The sequence below is a fragment of the Phyllostomus hastatus genome, unplaced genomic scaffold, assembly GCF_019186645.2.
Source record: "Phyllostomus hastatus isolate PE091 unplaced genomic scaffold, TTU_PhHast_1.1 phas_contig_58, whole genome shotgun sequence".
Classification (NCBI taxonomy): domain Eukaryota; kingdom Metazoa; phylum Chordata; class Mammalia; order Chiroptera; family Phyllostomidae; genus Phyllostomus; species Phyllostomus hastatus.
In genome coordinates, this window is record NW_025333916.1 from 25,995,843 (window position 1) to 26,012,224 (window position 16,382).

The 16,382-nt window shown below is 43.9% G+C and overlaps 1 protein-coding gene and 1 non-coding gene across 8 annotated transcripts in view; both read right to left on the reverse strand.

Moving 5' to 3' along the window:
- Positions 1–16,382, reverse strand: part of MAST4 (microtubule associated serine/threonine kinase family member 4) — a 527,976-nt gene that overhangs the window by 19,168 nt on the left and 492,426 nt on the right. For 4 of the 7 annotated variants that reach the window (XM_045848312.1, XM_045848311.1, XM_045848310.1 and 1 more), the window contains 7 exons: positions 11,381–11,503; positions 10,853–10,965; positions 8,936–9,063; positions 8,356–8,582; positions 3,901–4,101; positions 1,385–1,614; positions 460–582 (listed from right to left, as the gene is read on the reverse strand). In XM_045848312.1, the coding sequence (XP_045704268.1) occupies positions 460–582; positions 1,385–1,614; positions 3,901–4,101; positions 8,356–8,582; positions 8,936–9,063; positions 10,853–10,965; positions 11,381–11,503 (1,145 nt within the window). The remainder of the gene's footprint in view (positions 1–459; positions 583–1,384; positions 1,615–3,900; positions 4,102–8,355; positions 8,583–8,935; positions 9,064–10,852; positions 10,966–11,380; positions 11,504–16,382) is intronic. The other 3 variants (XM_045848314.1, XM_045848313.1, XM_045848316.1) reach the window with 1 other exon arrangement.
- On the reverse strand, positions 6,956–7,116 carry LOC123825045. Its single transcript, XR_006786826.1, has one exon. It is a non-coding gene; the product is annotated as a U1 spliceosomal RNA (small nuclear RNA).

Genomic DNA, 16,382 nt, shown 5'->3' on the forward strand with positions numbered 1-16,382 from the left:
TTACTGTACACGTCTTTATGTTTACCATCCCATCTTCCCAAGGAGATCCAACTCTCAGACTAAACTTTCAGATCAGATCCACAGTTTAATACCACTTTGTCTTCTACTATACTAGAATAAAACCTCCTAAATTCCTGAAGACAATCACCTTTAGTTGACTTCCAAAAAGATTTTCCTTTGTGAAGCACATACAACAAGAACTCTTATTATTTGTAAGTTACAGCAAGAAGCAAAATTAAATTAGGAAGTGATTCTGCAGACATCAGGATATGTTTTTGATATAAAATCAGAGAAGTCTTATTTTTGCCTTTAACAGTAAACCTGAGACTACTGAGCACGTTCTCAGTGATGAGACTGGTGTGCCAGAGATGACTCTAGAACACAGGCATAGAATTTGTGGTACCAGCTCCTCTGGCTCCAGGCCTCAGCTGTGTGGTCAGGACATAAAAGAGACAATACCTTTAGTAAGAGCTCTATGACTTCCGTGTGGACGAGGCCATGCACTGGTTCTCCATTGATGTGTGTGATCAGATCCCCCGCCTTCAGTCCTGCCTGGCATGCTGGACTTCCTTCTTCCACATTCTAAAGTCCAAGAGAGGAGGATATATTTGTAAGCAAACAAATGGCAACCCTAATGCCTGCTGTTTCTAGTGGCAGCCCATTCTGAGTTAACTAGCAAATGACCCTAAGCTCCTAAGAGGAAATCAAAAGGGCATGTTTACTATTTCTTTTTTTTTTCTTCATTTTACAGAGGGTAGAGAGACATCAACTTGTTCCATGTACTTATGCATTTATTGCATGATTCATGTATGTGCCCTGACTGGGGAATCAAACCCACAGCCTTGCTGCATTGGGATGGCACTCTAACCAGCTGAGCCACCTGGCCAGGGCCTGGGCCACCTTGAACAGGCCCTCCCAGCCTCCCCTGCCCTCCCCATGCAGGGTCGACTCGCAAGGCCTGCGGTGTTGGCCCATGTTTACTATTTCTATTGTCATCATCCTAATACAGGATAATTCCTATGATTCCTCAAAACAAACAAACAAAAAATTTAGGTGATTTGAGAAGGTAGTTTTTTAAAAGAAAGCAAGTGAAAAAAAAAGACTAAGGAAGGATAGAAATAGGACCGTCTCTGACTCTTTCTACCAGCTTGAGGCAAAGAGTGAGCAATCAAATGTGAAACCGGGATGGAACTATGAGAAAGGATTAGTTTTTGCTACATTCAATTCTACCATAGAGAGAAAGGGAAAGAGCACTAACAGAAAATGGAACGGGCCCCAAATGCCTGCTCCAAAGAAAGTACATTTGCTCTAAACTCTGTCTCAGCCAACTCATCCCTTTCCAAGTTTGGTGGGGGATGAAAAGCAGCGAGGATGAGAGGCTTACCCAAACGATGTGGTGCACCGTGTAGATGTCACTGTCGCCCACGTACACCCGGATGGCTCGGATGGTGAAACCGTAGTTCTTCCCCGAACTGTGGATGACCACGGGCTGATGGGGACTGGCAGAGGCCGCTGAGGAGTCTCGGCTGGGGGAGGAGTCCCGTGAAGAAGAAGGGTCCGAGGACAGGGAGTGAGGCGACATTGGACTTCCCAGGGGAGACACAGTGAGCATATCTGCAATACAGAAGCCAGTCGTCAGAACCGACCCCAGTCACGCCGGCGTGCATGCAGCCAGCCCTCACCGTGTCAGCCCTGCTGGGGTTGGGAACATGGCAGCCAAACGAATTAATTCAGGTCTAATAAAAAAATAAGGAAGAAATAATATAAAAATATTTCTATTGGTAAATGGTATGAATTTCAAAATAGAAGCCTGTCAAGGAAACTTCAAAAGTGTCTCTATTTTAATTAGCTTTCATTTAATAATCTGAAGTTATACTTCTTAGTTCTCTCTGCTAATTAAAACACACACAAAACTTAGCTACTATGAGGCTATGAGATTATTTAATGCATTTTATCTTAATTAAAGAAACCAACCATAGCCACATGAATTTCGAGTCCACTCCCACATAGAACAGTGTATGGACTGTGGGAAAAGAGTCCCAGGCTCCAAATCGTGCCCTTAACAACTTTAACACAGTCCTTTTCAAACACCCATGACCAAAAAAGAGTTTCAATTTACCAGCTGCCTTTTACATTACTATTGAACTACTGCTTATTTAAAAAATTGGACCAAGAAGGCTCTAAAATGGCAATTTCTTTATAAAAGAATCACTCCCTATTACTATGGTTACAAGTGATTCTCTTCATATATTACCTGTATTTCTAATAAGGTTTTTGAAAGGATAATGCTGGTGAAATACAGAAATTTTAAGAGGAACTCAGTTCACATTCCAGAACACCAATTCTTAACTCGGTTTTGCTTGTTTTATAAGCAAATACCTTTTAATTTGTCATTCGTATCAACGTTCCAGCTATGTGAATATAAACAGCTTTTCACTGGTCATGTGAAATTGTGTGTGTGCGTTTGAGAACAAGAGTAATCTACAAGAGATGATGAGGTTTCAGTGTGAGCTGAGGCAGAGCCAGGTTCCGAAATGCCAGCACTGTGGAATCACCAGTGTGGTGAGCAGCCACGTGGCCACAGCAAGTGGAAAGTGTCCATATGCTCTTTAACAATGAGCTACATGTGTCACCATTCCTGCCCCGTCACTCTCCGACCTCATGTGGCATCTTAGTGCTCTTTTGCTGGCCACTTTCTGTCTAATCAAGAGGCCAGGTGAAAAGCCATACACTGGTGGGCAAACAACTTCAAAGCATGCAAGCAAGAGGAGGACAGGGTGGACACACAGATCCAAATTGCTGAAAAGCCAGGCCCTGGTTACCTTGTGATAGTTTTTCTCCCCAGACTGAATAACTGCCCCACTCTACCAAGGTGTGGGCTTTCTTACCAGCTTGAAAGATGGACTAGACCACAAGGTGCACTTACCTTCCCGATACAGCTGCCCTGGGGCCCTTGCCTTCGGGCAGGAACAGTCACTTACACTAGGGAGATGGGGTTTGTTTTATGGTGCTAAATGGGATGCCTCCTGGAAGCAGAATATGGCAGAGTGCTACCCCTAAATAAGCACTTGTTTATATCCAGTTTCCTTCTGTCCAAATTTGAAATTTCAAAAATGTAAACTATGCTTTTATAATGGTCTGGGTTCTTCCAAATGCAAATCATCTGCAATATAATTCAATGGCCAGTTCCATTCTAATGCCATCACTTGAGCGATAAGCCACAACCACCACAAGGGTGTGTATTTCATCTCTGCCAGTGGCATTACTACAGACTTAGTGATGACTAGAGGCAAAACCAGGTTGTGGAAAAATACTGTGATTCAACAAAATCATAATTAAGCCCAGTTTTCTAATATAGGTCAGAAAATGACTTGACTACCAGTAGGAGGAAGCATAGCTCAACAGACAGGGCTGGGAAAACTTAAAATTCCAGTGCTGTGACTCTCTACATCCCCAGAAATAAAAACTTATGTTTTCTGTGTCTATTTCCTCATTAATTAGATGAGAAAAACTATACTTAGCTTTCCAACGCAGATGTCATGAACAGCTCTGTAAGTATATAAACGATACACAGTGTAGGGAAGAAAAATTATTCAGGAGGGAAATATATGACTTCACTTTGAAGGGGGAGAAAAGAAAAGGAAAGAAAACAAAAGAAATACGGCTTTGTGGGAAGGAAGGCTGCCTCATCTCCTGATGCAGAAAGAAGCGAAAGGAAATGAGGCACACGAGCTCCCTGGGAGCTGGGGGTTCCCGCAGGGAAAAGCTCTGGAGAGCTGGGCGGGGACCCCTTCCTTGTTGTTTCAAGCAATCTTGGACCTCAACAAGCCTTCCAAACTGCAGAGGGGACAGGCCACATGCACAAACCACACAGTTTCATGCAAGTAGATATCTCTCTACCTCCTGGGATCATGAGGGACAGGGCACTGGCAGAAAGGGACTTTGTGACTTTCCCCGAGATTTTCTTTTTTTCTGTGCTTTCTAAGCGCTGTCGAGCCATGTGAGAAGCGGGTTCACTGGATGGCTTTGAGGAGTTATCTGTACTGTCCACACACTCGCTCCGTCCATTTATCTGATCCAAGTGCTCTGAAAAACTGCCAACTGTTCAAAGAAGAAGGGATAAACACGTTCAAGAAAATGAGGGGGTAGGAGAAGTGGGAAAAGGGTAAAAGAGAGAAGGAAGGACAAACACTGGGAAACACACTCCCCCATGGCTCTTGATCCGACGGTGTCAGCAAACATCAAAAATACACGACTCATTTGAGAAAGTGACGTGGAGGAGGAAAGTTGAAAGAGGTGTCCATTCAGGTGTCTTCTACTTGTATACTAAGTCTGCTAATTTTTAATCAATGACTCCATTTGACTAGAGTAATCACTTTCTAGAATGTGTATTTTACAACACTTGTACAGACAACTCTCCCCCTGCTCCACCATGCCATGAAGCAAACACTGTCTTATGAACAACATGACTGTCTATGGTGTACTACCCCCTGGTAACAACCCTCATCACTAGGAATGCTGTTAATATTGCTTTTTGATCTACAGACATCATTTAACCACTCCATGTTGACATAAGCCTGTGTCATCTCCTACCATCTTCCTAGTACATGCCTCACACTAGGCTTAGGTACGTAACTTGCAGAAAAGTACCCAAAGTGTCCCCTTTGACTTGTCACACCTTTCACTCTAAGCTCCTTGTACATTCCACAGGACAAGACAAAGGGTGGTAATGGCTAGTCACTCAGCGGCTCACTACATCTTCCTGGCTTTAATCTACACAGTGTGTCATTACATACTCATCTGCCCTAAAGATACTGGACCAGTGAGAGGACGATCCCTTCCCCTCCAAGCCAGCCCTGCCTTATTTTTAATGTTAACTTTTAATGTAAACTGGAAGTTATTTTTTTTTTGTTAAAAAATTAGGACTTCCTTCAGCAGAGGATCATAAGAGAATATACCCATGTGGGAGGATGCAGAAACGAAGTCACTGATGTTGGCTGGTGCCGCACAGTCCCAAAGTAGAAAGTTCTGAGCAGAGAAACATGTTGAGTTCCCTGGAGAAAACCTGAATAGCCCCTGTTGGTTTCTACTACTCTTTCTTCCACAGGCTAGCAGGGATTTTTTTCTTTCTTTTTAAAACCACAGATACTAAATCTGTTCTTTCAAAAAAAATGCTTATTTCATTTTTACTTCTAAATGCTGTAAGCCTGTACTTTATCATCTACACTATCATCACCATAAGATACATAATCTATACAGAGAATTTAATAGCATTATAAATGATCCTTTGAAAGACCAGCCAGCACATTTTAAAGTGCTGACCATATGACATTCTTTGCCTTGGAAAGAGTTAGGCTTAATTAGACTTAACTAACATTTCTGTCACAGTGCTATACATGCACCACTCGACTGCACAGCTGGAGCCTGGCCCTAGGTCACGGGAGGTGGCGCAGACTCCAGGTGGGGGTCCAAGCTCAGGGAAGCCTGTGATCTGGGAGAGAGGGGCTGGGCGCAGCGCAGCTCATGGCCATCTACTGTGCTGTGTGTGTGGGAATAGATTCACAGGCTTCCAAGTGACGCCTATCTTGCCTGCAGAGGAAGACAATCTTAAGGCAAATACCAACAATCTTTCTGTATGCCCAACTCAGTCTCGCTGAACAGCACACCTATTCCACTCATTCCAAAGAAAGATCTGTTGCTGAAGGACTTGATAAAAACTGCTTCACAAATCAAAAATCTCACCTCAGAAACCTTAAGCTTACTTCTGGGTAAGTTACACATTCCCTTCTCCCTTCTAATTTGGTTTGGGTAAGATCACTGACAACTATAAAACGAGAAGCTGAATCTCTTTACAATGAATAATTTGTTGGATGCAATTGAGCACTGTGCCTAAGACTTCATGACTTTTACTCTTCCCTTTTTCAAATACAATTTAGTCGTGAAAAAAGAGAAGTGGGTATAAAGCTGTACTTCCCTGAATGCCAGGCTGTGAATATATAGTGTTCTCTTTTTCCATCTCTCCCCTGCCTCTGCCGTCTCATTCCGTAGCACTGCACATAAGCACACACTTCTTTTCTACCAGCGGTGGATAATGTCACCTTAATGTTCTGGAAATGTCAAGGGTTCTTTCTTTTTGATGGTGGAGCAATATAAAAATCAACAACTTTAATTTTACTACAGTCACGGCTTTCAGATTCCTTAATTACCCTTGGCTAGGAGCAAATCCGCACGTCTCCATTCTGCGCAGCCCCCGAGGTCTTTGGTTATTTTTAGTGAGCGTGTGGGGGAGCCAGAAAGAAAGGTGGTTTAAATCTATTAATCAAAATGCATGGCAGGACCTAGGCAGATTTTTTTTTAATTATGAAAGTCATCTATCAAATGCTTGGACACCATCCCCCTCCCTTTACCTCCTACCTTTCTGACAGTGAGTAGGCTAAAGAGGCTAAGAGACCACCAACAGTTCACCATATTAAGAATAAATTTTAAATGGAGGTAAATATATTTCATTTGAAGTAAGAAACTAAGAAACACATAGAGAACTTAGTAAATGGAAGTATAAAATACTGAGGTATCTGCATTTGATTTGATTACCAAGATGAACTAAAAATGGTCAGGGATCCAAGATTACTATGTTGCTTCTCCACTACTTCTACATTGCCAGTATGTTGGCTTTATAGAGTTTGGCCAAATGGAATGAATTATCCTAATGGAGACAGAACTGAGGTGAAGAGAAAAAAGGAAAAAAACAACAACACTCGTTTCCCCCATGATGAACTATAAGTATATATGAAGCTCCTCCAAAGAACCAGGCCTTCCTACTGAATTTACTGTGATGATGTTGGTTAATCAAGTTATATTGAATTCAGGTGTATGATTCTATAATTCATTACCTGTATATTACATTGTGTGTTCACCACCCCAAGTCAAGTCTCCTTGCTAGAAACTTTTTTTCCCCCAGGGAAGAGCACCAACACAGTCTGCCACTACCATGAATGATGCAGCCGAGTTTCCCATGCTTGGGAAATCGCAGGGGTCAGCACATCTGGAGTGCAATGCATAAGCCTCGCCCCGAAAACTACGCTTGTGAGCGTGGCGTCTCCCCTGTCAGGTAAGTGTGAACCAAGCTGCTTAATGAGGCTCAAGTAAACCTGGCCTACGAAATTTGTTGTCTTAAAATGATTTTTGAAAGTTGTACACTATGAATATTTAGTTTAAAAAATGTTCATGAACCATCTTGGAATATTCATGGTTATCGATAACATATTGAACATGGCTTAAAGAAAACACTTATAGCAACCCTAAGCCATATCAATGTTTTATTTTTTTAAAGCATAAATGCACATTGCTCTGTAGAAGGATTTATGCTGTGCATACAATTTTTATAAACCAAATAATATTTTAAATACTTTAAGGGCTTGCTCTGAGGGACGTGAAAGGCTGATGACCTAATGAGGACACCTCCATTATTAAGGGCCAGCAAGTATCTGTGATACACTGAGCATTTAAAAAAACCCATGAAGGCACCATTCCTGTTGTCAGGAAGGTTACTTCACACCAAAATAACGTTACAAAATGTTCCCACAGAAAAGGCCCAAGCCCCTTGGCTGCCTCTCAAACAATCAAAGCTGTCTCAGGAGTTTCTTGCTCCAGGCACCCAGGGACTGGGAAGGGTACTTTGGTCGACACTGGACTTGTGTCACAGGCACAGAAAACACCGTCTGAACTGTGCTGGTGTTTCTGACTCTCCCCTCAGTCCCAGATGGAAGGAAGATGTCTGAGAAAACCACTGTGGTAAGCGCCTTGCTGCACTCGCCGAGAGTCTAGTGTAGAGAGGTTATTACTATTTGGTTTGGTCCCTTAACAAAAACCAACTGACGTCGACCACCTATTTCAACACAAGAGGGAAAACTGGCTTTCTGCTATACCTTACAGGTGATTTAAAACGTTTTTGAGGGGAATGTTGACCATACGACTATTTGATGTTGTCCCTTACTCCTAACTCTGAGTTAGCGGCAACTCCACAAGACACGCCTTCGCACCCACAACAGAGAACGTGTCCCCTTAGTGTGTTCCCACTGTCACCACAGGATCCCACCGAAACCCAGCTGTGAAAGCTAAGGCGGGCTCTCGGGTCAACTTGAAGCAAGAATGGGTTTGCTGCATGGCCATGCACTCAGGAGGGGTCTGAGACATCTGATCTTAGTTTTTAGGAGCTCATCCCCCAAGCCTAAGAAGTTGGAGTCTAGTAGCATAAAATATCATCATCCACACCTGGCTAGGCCAGCCCCAGGACTCAGCATCCACGGCCACTCCTGGGATCATGTCTGGGTGGCAGGTACCACATCCAGGGCTTACCTGACAGGGTGGAGCTGCTGATGGTGCTGGCTGGGGTGGTGACCTCGGGCTCCTCCTGAGCACACTCAGCAGGAGGCAGGGCCGGCTTTTCTGGTTCCTCACGGAGGTCTCCGGGGCAGGGAGTGGCTTCTGCCTCTGCTGAAACAGCCAGCTTGGGAAGCAGGCCAGAACCGAGTTTATGTCTGTTGCTTTCAGTATCGGAAGAGTTGGATGTGGATAACTGTTGCCTTAATGGAACACAAAAACAAGGTCATGTGTACATACATACCAGGAAACTGCTCAGGGTGAATTTTATAAGAAACCATGCAAAAATGGAGCTTAGTTAAGCTTGACCAAGACGTGTCTAGTGCAGTGGTTCTTTTAAGTGTGGTGTGCAGACCCACAGATCAGCATCGCCTGGGAACTGGGCAGAGAGTCACACTCTCAGCCCCCATCCCAGATCTGAGGATCAGACACCCTGAGAATGGCCTCGCACCCTGTGTTTTTACGGGCCCTCCTGGCAACTCGGATGAGCACTCAGGTCTAAGAACCACTGCTCCAAGAGCTCCTGCTTATACTTCTAAACAGGCATTTCACATACATTTCAGAATATTCCGAACTCCAGCTCAGTGTCTCCGTGGATGGCAGAGTTGTGCTTTTGGTTTTGTCCGCGGGGTCTTCCTTCTCCTCTCCTGGGTTCTGAGTTATAGGATCTCTGCTGCTGAAAACCTGGAATGCAAAGAGTCGGTGCTTGTTGATATTTTCCTGGAGGTGTCTGTCAGGGAAAACATCCAAATCTTGGGAGAAAAGCCTGACAGTATGACTAAGGTTTGAACTGGGACTGAGTCCAGAAGGTACTTTCCAATGCTGTGTACTTGAGTCCTGAAATGAGTGGTCAATGTATAATTTTTTTTTCTTTCGGAGTGGGAAGCTAGGTACTCACCTCTCTCTCACCATATCTTGTAATGAACTTGGTAACTGCAAACAAAATCTATAGTGGTGTTGGGGTTTCTAGGCCTGGGGATCAATGCACATCTTAGATTACTTTTTAACCATGAAGTCAATCAGAAAAAGAAAGTCAGAAAAAGATTTAATGGCCACCAGTTAGCGGTGGGAAGGAGAAAATGAATTGGAATTGAGTGCGAAGAGAAGAATAAATTACCTGTTTCAGATGTGTGTGTGGCGGGGCGGGGGCAGGGAGGGAGGTGACCTGCAGTCCATATTTGGTTGTGAGTCAGAGGCATCAGTTTGGCTTATAAATTATACACACACACAGAGGCAGCTTTGTACATTGATACTGGGATTTCTGAAGGGCTCTGCTGCCCCACAGGAAAGATGGAAGGGGGACCAGGAAGCTGAGAGCCCAGCCCAGGAAGCATTTCCTACAGCCCGACCCAGCCTTTTGCGGCTCTCAGGAATACGGCCCTCAGACCACCTAAATCTACTAGGGTTGGCAGGAAACTAGCTGAAGAACATGAGGCAGCATGGAGGAAAAAGAGTTTAGGGGCCAGCGTTTCTAGGCCAGACCACAGGTGCTGGGGAAAACCAGCACTCGGTGATGTCCACACTCAGGCCCTGGCTCCAGGGCACATGCCACCACACCCTCCAGGGAAATCCCTACCTCCTCACATCCCTTCTATAAACAGGGAGAGCTATGCTAGCCAGTTTGCACATGCATCCCAGGTAGTCACTCAGAGAAAGGTACAGTCAACACTACAGAAGAGCCAAACAGCAATCATAGGAAGTGCCATGGCAACGGCAAGTGCGTAGCTACTGAAAATGGCCAAGGGAGGCAGGGTGCCTTCAAGGTTCATCTCCACCTTCCCAGGGCCCTGCTGCCCTGTCTCACGAACACCAGCTTTCTTTGTTTTGATTGTTTGTTTTCATCTTTCCAGTATGGGTGAAAAAGCAGCATCTTTCTCAAACATCAATTTTATTATTTTCTACCATGCCCAAAATTCTAGCTTCACTTCCTACTGCCTCTTTAATATAACTTACATTTTCTATTATTGGCTTCCAGACTTTCAAATTCCACAATCAACTATGCCCAATGGTCTGAGCTTATGTCAAGGCCTGAGCCTGGTTCCTTGTGTTGGAATCCACATAATATTAGGAGAAGGCTCTGCACACACTGAGCCTGACATTCTTCCTTACACCATGAAAAAAACCGGGGTAGGTGCCTCTGCAGCCTGGGCATGCAGGGCAAAGGCAGCATATATGTAGCTGTAATGTACTCCAAAGATACAGGAGTAGCAAGTCTGTGTCTCCAAGAAAAAATATAGGACTCTATAGAAGATAACACAGAGAAATATCCTCCTGAGGGGAAGGGACTCTGGATTATCAAGATGTAGGGCCACCTTTCCTAAACAAGAAGGAATTTTAAGTACAGGGATCCCAAGCTCCCAAATACTGTAGGTGGTTTTTATAATTGTGTCCAGCTGTTTAGGGGTACCAACCACCTGGCCAGTGGCAGAGCCCCTCAAAGAGCCCCCATATGTCTAGGTCATATTTCACTTACCTTTGAGAACCTATGTGAACACGAGGAAAACTGCCTTATTTCCACGTTAAAGTCTTCATCATTGGTGTCATCTTCTTCCTCAGTCTCCATATGATGATATTTCTCTGACCGAGCTACAGAGAAATGTTTGGGAACAGTTCCAATTACTCAGAATTTCAGTTTTTAATTTCATTATTTTAATTATTAGTTTCTGTTATCAGAGCAACATTATGATTAAGAACTCATAGGTTCTAGCCCTGGCTGTAGTGGCTCAGTGGATTGAATACCAGACTGTGAAACAAAGGGTCACAAGTTCAATTCCCAGTCAGGGCCCATGCCTGGGTTGCAGGCCAGGTCCTCAGTAGTGGATGCATGAGAGGCAACCACACATTGATGTTTCTCTCCCTCTCTTCCTCCTTCCCTTCCCCTCTCTCTGAAAATAAAGAAAAATCTTTAAAAAAAAAACCAACTCATAGGTTCTAGACTGGAAGATTCTATGAAAGGTAGACATAATTTTCTGCAATGTTTTATGTCAGATAATGCACGTACTATCAAAATAACTTGTGTCATCTTCGGATTCCAGTTGGGGAATAAATTCTGCCTTCTGTCTCAGCAAACTGTTCCAGTCCAAAAAACGGAAGAATCGGTGCTGTTTGACTTCATATGCACCACCTGGGCACCAGGAAGAGGGGTGGTGAGAACAGAGGGGAAAACGTTAAACTATCCTCCAAGTAAAGGTAAACAATCGTCTTTTATGAACCCAATAAATCAACAGAAATAACGATGTCATGGACATCTCACTTTTTCATTCTACAAGTGAAACACCCCCAAATTTCTCCCATAATTTATCAGCAGATTTGATTTTGCTAAAGGCAGTTGCTATGACACAGTGCTTCACTGTTCATTTTTCCAGGGCTTCTTCCATTTTTCAGAGGTTAATGATGTGGCCCCTTAAAATCCCATTATGCAAAACCTGGGGACATGGACGCAGTGAGTTGGTCCAAAGCACACTCGCTCATTATACACCCAAAGGAATCTAACAAGGCCAAATTCCATTTACAGAAATATTTCCCTTGGAGGTTGGGCTAATAAAGACGTTTTTCCTAAATAGTATATAGTGGTTACCACTCAATTTTATTGGGCTGCTCATTAACATAGGTAGGAATTAGATTCTGTGGATTACAGATTCTTAACTAAGAAATGGCCAAACCTGTGACAGATTTATAATGTACGGAATAAAAAATCAGTCACAAAGTTTTAGGCTTCTTTCTGCCAACTCAGCACAATAGTACAATTCAGTGATATAACGTTTTTAATTCAGTTCATGGTTTTAAAGAGTGATATTACACTATGCCCCATGTAAAGAGAAGAAGGTGCACATTCTAAAATCCAGGCCACAGCCCGGACACAAACGCACACACCGTTGATAAGGGAGATATGGCAGAATCAACCCTGAAAAACCACCAGAAGAGACAGCTTTCTCCCAAGACTAATACCAGGTTCTAATCAGCTTCCCTGCCAGGAGATGCCCCTCCAGGTGTGATATAAATGCCTCTTTAATGCAGCTGTGACCCATGCTTCCCATCCTGTCCTCAGCAGGCCGCAAAGGGAATAGAATGAGAAATGGAAGCTGAATGAAAAATGGGCGTGGAGCTTGGAGTGGGGAAGCTGTCTGTGTGGTTTGAATGTGGCTCTGTTCCCAGCAGTCTCCTCCAGCCCACGGCACAGGTCAGAGCTCTAAACCCAGGCAGGGGAAATTCGAGTTCTGAAAACAATGAAGTGGAGAGAAAAGGGCAGAGGAGAAAAGTCACCCCAGGAAAGGGAGAATAGATTCTTCGCTACAAAGCATCTGATTAGAACCTTTATCCGGGATCCTACCCAGGCACTCTGCGTGTTCACAGTACAACTCTGAAGTCTGACACTGGTGACGATGGCTTCAAGTGACAGTATTAGCAGTTGTCATTTGAAGGCTGACAAGTATTGCACTGGATGCTAGAGGTGCTGTGTTTCCTTTAATAAATCATTGAAAGTAACCCACAGAGTAGGCATTATTGATTCCATTTTTGGGTGGGGAAGTAAGAATAAGCAACAGAGCATACTGGACCCTGATCCCCCAGCAAGTAAGGTTCAGAGGGCCGAGTGAGGTCTGTCTGAAAACGCTCACATTCATCGTAAGGCGTAATGCCATACACCTTATGAGGGAGAGCATTTTTTTTTTTACTTCAGATCATACCCCGCCATCTTCCTTGTACTGATTTGCAGAAGGACTCACAGCTGCCAATACTGGAGAATTGAGCCGAACAACCGACTCCTGAGGCCATTCACCTGGTGCTTTTGCACAGCCTGACTCCCATCCTCTACACATCCCAACTCCCATCCAGTCCAATCAATGTCCCCAAACGCAGCTGCCAGTGACTTCTTCTTCTAGCACTCTTCTCTCAGAGAAGTTAAAGGGCTTAAATATTTATCTATCCAACTCGCCTGTTGTGTCAATGACACTGAGGTCCAAAGAGTTGAGCTGCAATTACCATCATTTCAGTGGCTGCTCACAGGGCCACATCCAGTGGCAGGTCTGATAGTCTGAGGTCACTTAGCTTGACCCAGAAAAGCACAGTTAGAGCCACAGGCTCAAACAGCACTTCTGAACCATATCCAGAGTGTCTGGTTCTTCACTTCCCTGCCTGCCACCCTTTGAAACACAAGTTGGTGCAACTGTATGACAAATGGGTCCTCCCCAAGGAGTCCCAGCCAACTGCTGACCCAGCTCCCATTTCTCACACTTTGGCATTTGTGCCCCACTAAGAAAAGGTTGCTTATCACTGGGTCTTGTTTCTCATGCACCTCTGCAAAGATGGGAACAAAAAAATTAAAAGGACACACTGGGGGAAAATGATCTGTGGGCTAAACTGTTGGTATAAAAAGGACGATAGCATCATGAACCAAATGCAAATCACCAGACACACGAACCATATAAATGACAGCTTGCATAAGAATTCACCGGGTAGAGAGGGAAAACTGATTACTCTTTGAGCTCCTATTATGTACTAGGTTAATGTACTAGACACCCTGACAAACCTGTTTGCACTTAGTCCTCACAATAACCCTGTGAGGTATATAACGTGCCCACTTTCACAGTTCAAAAAAACTGAGACTCAGAGCAACGAAGAAAGTACTCCAGCACATGGTGAAAAGCACACGGTACAGGTGTGGAAGTCAGTCACATCTGAGCAGCTCTAAGGTCCAACGAGCCAGGCTGCCACTCAATACTCTGCAAGTTCAAAAGTCCAGTTCAAGTACAAGTTCCCAAATTGCAAGTTAGGCTTTGGCACTAATGTTCTCCCTTGAGTTTTTTCTCTCCTTTCATGGAAGTTTCTTAAACATCCATTATGTTCTTCACACTCCTTTTCTCAGCCTCTCTAGTCTCTCGGGCAACTGTGCATTCGCACATTTTCACGGTGCATTATTTTGTTGCTAAATATGCATTAAATCCAAAATGCTGTCATTGGAAGCAGCACGGCAGGCCTGCGGGACTCTCAACCTCATTCTGAGCCCTACTGGGACCTGTCACGTTGGCCCTGCCTGTTTGGCAAGCACTTGACCACGCTAAGAGCTCGGGCAGGGTTTTTCAAATGTCTCTTCTGAGCCTGAGCTACATATTTGTTTCTCAAACTGTCAAACCTGAAAAGACTGAAAGTAGCAGTCAAGGAGAAAATGTCCGGACAGATGACTTGCAGCACATTAACATAAGCATGAATGTGCTGACCATTGCCATGGCCCCATCTCACTAAATCAAGCCCATCAGGAATCCAAGTATTCTTAGAGGAGGGAAACGGGCAGCACGGTAAGGGGGAAAACTCTCCAAACTGACACATGAACACAGAAGAGAAAAAGACGCTTTAGAAATGGTGGGCTGATTCCAATATAATTTTAGTCATACCTGAGGACAACACTTCTCTAGGACAGTCGGTTTGGACATGTAAATAGATCCTTGTACTGTTGCAGGGCAAGCTTAAGATGCCACTGCTTCTCGTATTTGGCTCAAGTGAGTAAAAATCACTCCTCAAAACTCTACCCCATAGAGCCTTCACACCAATTCTTTGACAGCTACTCTTAGGTGTTGAACCATAAAGCAAATCTGTCTGCAGTCATAGAAGGCAGGAAGTAACAAGTTTGCTAGTCACTTCAGAGAAGGGGAAAACCATTTAGAGAGAAACGTAAAGTGGTCTGTTCAGAGTTCAATTGCCTCAAAGGTAGGGGTACTGCCACCTTTTCTTTACCTCACCTGTCTAAAGGGGAAAGCATGACATGATACCTGCAGAAAATTAAAATGACAATGCCACCAGTGGCAGTGTCATGCCTGATTCTAAGAGCCAGAGTGGGTGACCTTTCCTCCTCGCATGATCCTAGGGGGTGGTGCTGCCACGTGCTGCATTTCACAGAGGAGGACACAAGGCACAGAAAGGGAAATAACTCGCTGTGGCCACACAGCTGAGATTTACACTCAATCTGACTCCGACGTCTGGGCCCTTACCTTCTGCTGATACTGCCTTTTCTAGTTCAAGGCACACTCATCCACTGAAAAAGGCAAAGAGGCACATGGGACTCCAGTAAGAGACTCAACTCCAAACAGTTTTCCCAATTAAGCCTTGATTTTAAACTCTGATTCTCTAAATCAAAGTCTGCAAGATTTTTTGGTCAAGAGCCAAACAGTAAATATCTTAGGCTTTGTGGGCCATACCATTTGCCACGACTACTCAGCCTAGCATGAAGGCAGCCACAGACAATATGTGAATGCATGGTATTGCTGTGTTTCAATAAATCTTTATTTACAAAACAAAGATTTGGCCCATGGGTCTTAATGCATCATTATCAACTCCAGCAGCATAGCATTCCATACTTAAACAAGAGCAGAACTCTCCAACTAGAGCAGCCGTGGACAAATGTGGAGAACAATGTAAGATAAATATTTGGAGCTGTTGCAAATGGTTTTTGTCTAGGATAAAAGGAGAGCCTCATTTCTTCCATATTTTCTGATGTTTCAATTAAAATGAAGTAGAATGAAACAGCTCAGTAAACAACCCATCACCATTACTGATAGAAACTGTGAATACTGTCTGCAGTGTGTGTTGTATGTTTATATTTAATATTTAGTCCCGTCTATATAAATCCACATTGTGGGGCAGGCTGGAACTCTTATCTTGGGATCTCTAAGTCTGTCTATTCAGAATACAAGGAAGGAAAGGAAAAGAAGAAGCAGAAATAAAAAACCAATAGCAGAACTGTCAGGAAAAATAGTCAGCAACTAACAAATCTACTATCTTACTCCTAAAAGTCAACAGTTTCTGTCCTCTTTCTCGGGCCTTGGTGCTGGTCACCATGATGTGACAGTGGCAGTGGGCTTCCACCCCGGGCACTCATGTCTAGTGACTGGTTCAAGAACTGATAACCCATTTCAAAGCCTGTAGACAGTAACATGCTGGGTCAAATCCTTCTGGGAATATCGATGAAAAAAAAAAAACACACAACCACCTCCAAAAAAGTTCCACATTTC